The 9,481-nt window shown below is 34.6% G+C and overlaps 1 protein-coding gene across 1 annotated transcript in view; it reads left to right on the forward strand.

Annotated features, from left to right (window-relative positions):
* Positions 1-9,481, forward strand: part of LOC111640908 (multidrug resistance-associated protein 4-like) — an 89,729-nt gene that overhangs the window by 16,495 nt on the left and 63,753 nt on the right. Inside the window, exons 9-10 of the mRNA XM_023387002.1 lie at positions 1,125-1,211; positions 6,191-6,382. Of these exons, the coding sequence (XP_023242770.1) occupies positions 1,125-1,211; positions 6,191-6,382 (279 nt within the window). The remainder of the gene's footprint in view (positions 1-1,124; positions 1,212-6,190; positions 6,383-9,481) is intronic.

Consider the following 9,481-nt stretch of genomic DNA (forward strand, 5'->3'; position numbering starts at 1 on the left):
ACTTTTCTATGAATCTCACACTTTGTGCCCTTACTGTACATTGTTCTCATCATCTGGAAACCATTAAACGCAATGTTTCCTCTTATCAGCCCCAATTTTGCCTTTGGTCACCGTTCAATACCCTGCCTCTATCATAGATCTATTCATCGCGCCAGAAGGGGGCGTTATTGCTTACTTTGAGAAACGCTGAGCTAAAATAAAAGTCAATGTGTTAGAAATATTCAAGTTGTGACCTTCAATAAAAAATAAAAAATATATAAAATGTCAACATTTTATATATATTCCGTCGAATTTTTATATATAGAATTTTTCTGCCGTCGCCCCTCTATATTTCCTTAACGCCCCCCAATTCTCTTTGAGCCTTCTACTGCCCCCCTGAAAGCCTCCAGCGCCCACAAGGGGGCGTTATCGCCCACTTTGAGAAACGCTGCTTTAAGGCATAATATTATACAACTTAAGCCCATATCCCGAGTTAACTCGGGCATAGTCCGTATCCCTATGATCGCTATGGACCCTTCCCGAGTTAACTCTGGCAGGGTCCATAGCGTTACATAAAACTCGGGCGTTCGGACCCTCTGAAAAAAGTTTTCTTTTGGGTTTTTCAATGTTTTTTAAGTCTCCAAATTTTTTCAAAAACTTTTTTCTGCACAAAAAAATTATCGCGATTGTAATAGTTTTTTAATTTTTTAAATTAATATATTTTACTATATATAAGTTTAATTAAGTCGGAGGGTCGGAAAAGGCAATAAAAATCGTAATTTTTTAAAAATTTTAAAAAATATACGGCCAGCTAGTATTCATCCTACTTTAAACCGTGATCATCCTGAGACTTCTATGAGAATGTTACAGGAAATCCAACACCAGCTGTTCTCAAGGACATCCAGCTGTAAACACAATGACTCATTTGTGTCAGATTACACAAGAAGCCAAGACAATGGAAATTAAACTTTGAAGCTTTCTCTTCAAAATTAACGCATTTCTTTCGTTTTTTTCAGTTTTAAGTATTTTTTATGTTTAACTACATTAAAATTAAAAATTGGTGGGTACACAACAAGTTAAAGAGTTATAATTTATTACAATTTTATGGTTTAATTTTATGTATTTTAATTATATATTTCTTTTAGAAAATCGGATTAACATTAAATGGGATTAAGTTATGTGTACAACCTGGAGAATTGTTAGCTGTTATTGGTTCAGTTGGATCAGGAAAGGTAATGATTTTACTTTCCAATCTTCGTAATACATGATATATATAGTCTATAATTTAAAAACTTTTATTGTACCTATGCATTTTTATTTTTTTTCCAAAAATCTTATTACAGTCGACCCCCCCCATAAGATCATAGATACGTTCCATTGTTTAGGAATCCCATTTCTTACGAGTCTTTCCAATCACAGCCCGACACGTGTAAAATTTACAGACTACGGCTGGTTGAAAGGTTTTCTTCCATAAAATTAATCGATTCTAGACTAATCCGACTCAACATTTCCAAAATACGTATATTTTTTTGGAAATAATCCGTATAAACTACGTTATAAACAAAAAATTGTAGGATTACTTACCGAGTGTGTACCATTCANTGGATTAACATTAAATGGGATTAAGTTATGTGTACAACCTGGAGAATTGTTAGCTGTTATTGGTTCAGTTGGATCAGGAAAGGTAATAATTTCACTTTTCAATCTTCGTATATACATGATATATATAGTCTATAATGTAGAAACTTTTATTGTACGTGTGCATTTTTCTCCCAAAAATCTCATTACTTTACTCTATGTAATTATACATAGTTATAATACAACTCAGTAAGATAGAAGTCGACCACATGATTTATTTACAAAAATTTTGCAAAAAATTATACGTAAATTATAATCACAGTAAAATATTTTAAATAACGAAACCAGTACGACAATGATATTTTTGCCTATGTATGCCTGCAATATTTGGTCAATGACAGTCAAAGACACGGCATATTACCATTTTGTGACATCACTGTTTAAAGTAGGGTCGGCCAACGCGTAGACTGCGGTCGACCGCAAAAGTTTTGAAAGTAGCCCGCGAAGCTAAAGTTGAACAATTTGCTTTCACTTAAATTAATGTTTAAAAATCTTAATTCGATAAATTATTCTTACAATAATAGACTGTCTGTGCAACGTACCCATACTGTTTGTATTTATCCCGATGAACAATGCAAATGAATGTTAATGCACGCGCATATAAAAATCCTAAAATTGTTTGCCCATATTCATAGTCGCCCGCAGACTATATTTTACCGAAAAAGTAGCCCCTAAGGGATAAAAGTTTGGCAACACCTGGTTTAATTAAGGAATAATATCCTAACAAAGTTTTGACATGATATTCAACAGCTATGTAATTTTCCGGAATTTGTATTAACATTTTTCAGACAATACTATTTTTAAACTGATTCATATTTATTGCCTATTGTCTCAATAATTTTTTCTTTAAAATTCTGCAAATTTTCTCTGTAGAGGAATGACCTGAGCATCATGCAGGCCGTGGTAAATTTTTATTTAGGCCTATTTCTAGCGAAGTGACTCGCTGATTACCTTAATTAAACTTGTACAGTTCAATGTTATCTTGATAGAATGAGAAGAAACGATTCCGCAACTGCACTCTTCTGAAAGTAAGCAAGTTAGTTTCCAAAACGTGGAATATATACGCCTAGGCTTTCATCAATCCATTATAGAAATATAGTCTACTTATACAACGAGCAGAAATACACGCAAATATCATTAATAATGCTTGCATCTGGTCTTGATGCCAGCAACACTACCACTGCATTTTCTGGCGTATAAGACGACTTTTTAACATAGGAAAATCCTCTCAAAAGTCGGGGATCGTCTTATTATACGCCTGAAAGTACGGTAGTTGTTTGACCTGTACTTATAAAAATCACTTTTAATCAATATTTTCAAAACAAATTTGGAGAGAGGATTTGTCAGATAATAGAACAGTTTTTAATTCAGCTGTTATTCAGAGGTGATGCTATCTTGATTACCCAAACTGACGACAATTTTCCAACTCTGAGAGTGATATCTACTGTATTTCTGAAATTCAGCAGATATTGCTAGATAATGCGGTATTTTCGAAATTCCTACTTTTTACTGAAACAATACAGTGATACAGTGAACAAATACTGCTAGATGAAGAGACGTAGTTCTATTAGATTCTTGTCCTAGATGAAATATATCACATGACTTTACTAATACAGTATAACTATATATTTAAAGAAAGTTTATTTTATTAAATAATATAGTTTACGATTGATGTTTAAGATCATTATTACTAAGTATTGTTTTCCTCTTTACTAATCTAAAGTTTTTTCTTTGTCAGACATCTTTATTGATGTCAATACTAGGAGAGATTCCTATTATTTCTGGAACAGTATCAGTGAAAGGAAAAATATCTTATTCTTCACAAGAAGCATGGATATTTAACGGAACAATTAGAGAAAATATTATATTTGGAGAAGAATATCAGGAAGAAAAATATAGAAAAGTTTTACACATAACGACCCTTGAGACGGTAAAAACTTTATATACTTTACAATAAAAATTAGATTTTGAAGCAAGAATTTGTTGTAAATATCTGTTATTTTTTACGGTTATAAAAAACAAGGTCATTATTAGGATACAATTTGAAAAAAATTGGAGACCTGTAAATTCCCACTGTTGTCTGTCAGTCATTCCGTAATCTCAGAAACGGAGTTTGATAGATAAGTAAAGCGACCAGTTCTGGACACGGGAAGTGTAGGATTCCCTGAGTAACTGTATACGGACTTTTGAGGCAACCCGGAAATTGCGTTATTTCAATTAAATTTCACTTCGAAAGGTGTTAGATTGATAATCGGTACGATTCTATTGTTAAAGAAAACGTCGACAGTTTACAGAATCTTTGTCTCATATTGATGCTGAATATAATGACGTTTATTTTACTGACGTCAGATGATTAAGCAAATCTTTAATTTTACAACGTTTNTTAGCCATCACCAGCCGTAACGTTATGCAAATCTGTGATTCCCAAGCCATAGTCTTATGCAAATCATGCCGTGTGGCGTAATTGTCTGCTGACCAATCAGTGGCTGTACTTTCAACCATCTGTCGATGACCGTTTGGACTAAAAAAAAACTTCGCTAGGTCTTACTTTCAGGGGGAGGTCTTATATTTCGCAATTCAGCAAAATCTGTGCTAGGTCTTATTTTCTGCGGATGTCTTATTTTCGGGGAAACACGGTATATAGATGTAGATTATAATCACAGTAAAATATTTTAAATAACGAAACCAATACAACAATGACATATTTGTCTATGTATGCCTGCAATATGTGGTCAATGACAATCAAAGACTCGGCATATTACCATTTTGTGACATCAGCATTTAAAGGATATAATATTCTCTCAATGTTTTGACATGGTATTCAACAGCTATGTAATTTTCCGTAATTTGTATTTATATTTTTCAGACAATACTATTTTTAAATTGATTCATACTTGTTGTTTATTGTCTCAATACTTTTTTTTTTAAATTCTCCAAATTTTCTCTATAGAGGAACAATCTGAGCACTATGCAGGCCGAGGTAAATTTTTATTTATTTCTAGCGAAGTGACTCGCTGATTATGTTAATTAAACTTGTACAGTTCAATGTTATCTTCATAGAATGAGAAGAAACGATTCCGCAACAGCATTCTTCTGGAAGTAAGCAAGTTAGTTTCCAAAACATGGGATATACGCCTAGGCTTTCATCAATCAATTATAGAAATGTAGTTTACTTATACAACGAGCAGAAATACAGGTAACCCCCGTATAACACGGCACTTCTATAGCACGGATTCGCTCTAACACGGTTCGAGAATTGGTACCATCCTCCGTATAACACGGTACTTTTATAGCACGGATTCACTCTGAATCCGTGCTATAAAAGTACCGGTTCGAGAAATGGGTAAAACCCTCGTACAACATGAAATGTAATAAATTTTTACATACTTAAGTACTAATAGTTCACGAAAATTATTATTTTCGTAAACTATTAGTACTTCAGTGTGTAAATTTTCTTTTCTCATCTCCATATACATGGTCCTTCGCGAAAATTGTTTCAATTTTGCCAGATCTCGACGCTTCTGCTTCTGGTGTTGCCAGATGTTTTTCCCTTATTCCATAAGTGCTTAGCACCATATAAGGAAATTTATAAAGATCTTTTAACTAGAAGCAAGCAATCTAAAATTGCATACACTTTTTGCAAAAGATAAAGCGTGAATCTGAAAATAATGCAGAAAAATGCTGAGAGGATAACGATAACTTGCCAAAAATAAAACGCTTTCGGTTAATGGTGCTTTTAGTGATGACAAAGAAAACATTGTTCAATTTATAATATGTATCACTTAAGAAAATTTTAATAAAGATATTTACCTTAATTATGAAAATATAGTAGCATGTTTTTTTATTTTTGGAACCTAACCCTCCTTTTCGTACTAGTTCTTTGTTTCGCATAACACGGATTCGCATAACACGGAAATTTTTTGGAACGTAACTACCGTGTTATACGGGTGTTACCTGTACACGCAAATATCTTTAATAATGCTTGCTTCTGGTCTTGATGCCACAAACCTGCTCGCTTTACTACTACATTTTCCGGCATATAAGACGACTTTTTAACTTAGGAAAATCTTCTCAAAGTCGGGGATTGTCTTATACGCCTGAACGTACGGTAGTTGTTTGGCCAGTACTGATACAAATCATTTTTGATCAATATTTTTAAAACAAATTTGAAAAGTAGATTTGTCAGATAATAGAACTGTTTTCCATTCAGCTGTTATTCAGATTTGAAGCTGTCTTCATTACCCAAACTGACGTCAATTTTTTAACTCTGATAGTGATATCTATGAATTGCCGAAATTCAGCAGATATTGCTAGATAATGCGGTATTTTCGAAATTCATACTTTTCACTGAAACAATACAGTGATACAGTGAACAAATACTGCTAGATGAAGAGACGTAGTTCTATTAGATTCTCGTCCTAATTAAAATATATGACATAATTTTACTAATATAACTATATATTTAAAAAAAGTTTATTTTTTTAAATAATAAAGTTTACGATTGATGTTTAAAATCATAATTACTAAGTATTGTTTTTCTCTTTACTAATCCAAAGTTTTTTTTCCTTGTCAGACATCTTTATTGATGTCAATATTAGGAGAGATTCCTATTATTTCTGGAACAGTATCAGTGAAAGGAAAAATATCTTATTCTTCACAAGAAGCATGGATATTTAACGGAACAATTAGAGAAAATATTATATTTGGAGAAGAATATCAGGACGAGAAATATAGAAAAGTCTTACACATAACATCACTTGAGAAGGTACTATACTTTAACAATAAAAATTAGATTTTGGAGCAAAAATTTGTTGTAAATATCTGTTTATTTTACGGTTAAAAAATCAAGGACATTATTAGGCTGCAATTTTAAAAAATTGGAGACCTGTAAAATCCCACTGTTGTCTCTCGGTCTGACCATCGTTCTATAACTTCAAAATGTACTTAGAGTTATGAAAGTCAAGTCCATGTATAGAAGGCCTACATGCTGAAGGCTCCGATTTACTATAACCCAACGTCTAAGATAAATCGAAAGTCACGTTATTTCAATTAAAAATATTTTGTTGAAAGGAGTTTGATAGATGTCCAGCATGATTCCTTTTCTAACAAAAAGATATGATGTACAGGAGCAAACCACTATTAATTTCAAATGGTAGGCATGTATTTTAAACCAAATTAAAAATATGATTAAAAATTGCTGCCCAGAGTTGTGATTTTTATATAATGCTGTAGTTCTAATTTCAGTATAGAAAAACATGTAAAATGAAAATTTGTATCAAATCGGTTTGTACAATCCTTCATTAGCAATCACAAAATACATGTAATGATTTTTTTATTTTGATTGTATTTCATTATCGCTTGTCAGCACAAAGTAATAGTTATCCACTGTCTTCCAAAAGTAAACTCATAACCTCATAACTGAAAGGAAACAGCAGATGTCATTCATTGTGTTTAGTTGTATTTATTCTCAGTAATCTGGCAGCTAGAAAATCCAACGCATGATGTGGATGAAATGGCCAGCTATTTCATCCACATATTGCGTTAGATATTCGTCCAACGCAAACACCTGATCTGAACCGTACTACTTAGCTTGTAAGGAAAAGTGCCAGCTCCAAACTCCCTCCACTATCTAGCTCCCCATTCCAATGCCTCGTGATATAGTCTGCTCGTGATACAGCAGACTATATCTCGTGATATAGTCTGCTGTATATCACGAGACATCGTCCCAACAACGATGTTGATAATTTGAATAGTTTAATTAGCGAAGTTGTTTCGAAATCCCCAGCAAATAGTGTCAGGTCATATTCAACAGGAGGTTTCCGAGAAGGTAGACTCTCTCATTGATAGTAAAGTCAACAAAATATTAGACACTGCATAAAACACTATTCCAACTAGATTACCAACTTCCTCCTAAGCTGGTGTTGCTGTAAGGGCTAACACAACAAACAACAAACAAACAAACAGTCCAAAAACATACACAGTCCAGTGCTGGCAAACACGCAGTTCTCGTTTTTCCAAAAGAAAACATTAATATCACTCAGGATGAAATAAGACTAACACTCACTACAAATATAAAACTTAGTCAGTTAGGAATCTCAGTTAAAGCACTCAGGAAAATTAGGAATAACGGAGTTTGCATTCAATTAAATACAAAGGGTGACAGCGACAAAATGGTGGCTGCCATAAATTTAGTAAAAACATTAACGAACAGGTTAGAAATCAAATACTCGGCAGCCAGACAACCTAAGTTTATTCTGTTAAATGTCCTGGGCAATATAGTGGAACAAACACTACACATAAACTCCAGGAGTTTCAATATTAGAGAGGTTGTGGCCAATGTTTTCAACGCAAAAACGTGTACGTCAGACGTTCAGCACCGCTTTCCTAAAGGCCTAGAAGTTTGGCAATGGTGTTTGGGACGTCGAGCCTGATTCCACTGACAATGCAAACGCCATTGTCAAGCTTTTAGACTTATAGGAAAGCGGCGCTGAACGTCTGACGTAGACGTTTTCGTGATGAAAACGTCGACCGCGACTTCTCTATTTCTGCTGTGTTCTAACCAAAATAAACCGCAACACGACAGACACTTCTAGATTACACGTTGTCCTTCAGGAAACTCTTAGTAATGATACAAGGAATGTTCCTGGTAAATCCTAGTAACAATACTAGGAGTTACCAGGAACATGTTAATTTAACAGCAGTATGTTATTGTGCAATGGGCAATAATAGCGATAGATAACTACATTCCTCTCTCACGCTGCTACAAATGCTGTGTTATGGCTATCTAGCTAGAGAATGTACAGACAGACAGAGAGAAAGGGCCTGACCAATAGGTATAGCCCTGGGTAGACTAGAAAAGGAAGAAGGATTAAAGTTAGTTGAGAGGGGGTAAGACTGAAGGTGAAGCAAAGTAAGATAGGAAAGAGGAAAGTAGCCAGCCTAAGCCCATGAGACTCATCGGCGTCCTGCAACGCATTTATTTCAAACAAAACAGTAGGATACAAGGATACAAAACATAGATTACAAACATTGACATTGGGTTACATATATAAATCGCGGAAACATAGTAACAGTATGGAACTTGATACCGTATTAACTATAATTTAAAACTACAGAAAATTGTGGTACTAAACAAGGCTAATACAGTTGTGATGATGCTAATATGACAAGAATATAATAAAATACATGGATGGTTAAACATAGCAGGGGCACAAATGAAAACAGATAAATAATATTACATGATAATACACAGGAGACAAAACACACAAAATGTTAGAGTAAAATAAGTGACAATAAAGGATAACATAGGTGTTACAGTAACAATCTAGGTGGTAATGCAATAACAAAATATATACAAGAACAAAACCGCACAGTAGCCCTCCAGGCGGGCAAGGAGACCACACGAATGGTCGAGGACAGTCAAAGAGGGCGACAAACAGTGCAGTGATGGAAGTCCAATCACACAACACACAAAACAGTCAAAAGTGCCAGCCGATGGGCCGAGGGAAAATTAGTCCAGAATTCTGATTTCCTTGGCAAAGTTCTTTAGCGCAAAAAACACTTTGCTGTTGCTGGTGAAGGTATCCAAAATTCAGGGCCAGTGATACCCACAGTTGAGCACAGCATCGATGAGACGTCTACGCTGGCTGGAGTAGAGTGGACAGTGGTAGATGATATGCTGGGTGTCTTCCTCTTCGTTGAGGTCGCACTCACAATGTCCATCAGTCTTCCCCAAGAACCTCTCGAGGTAGGTCCTCAGGTTACCATGCCCGGTGAAGAGTTGGGTAAGTTGAAACGAAGTATTGTGGTGGGGGTGAGCAGTCCTGTTTTTGATGCACGGGTAAAAGCTGTGGGTCAGCCTCCC

Source organism: Centruroides sculpturatus, unplaced genomic scaffold (assembly GCF_000671375.1).
Source record: "Centruroides sculpturatus isolate CEXI.00-Female unplaced genomic scaffold, Cexi_2.0 scaffold1225, whole genome shotgun sequence".
NCBI lineage: Eukaryota > Metazoa > Arthropoda > Arachnida > Scorpiones > Buthidae > Centruroides > Centruroides sculpturatus.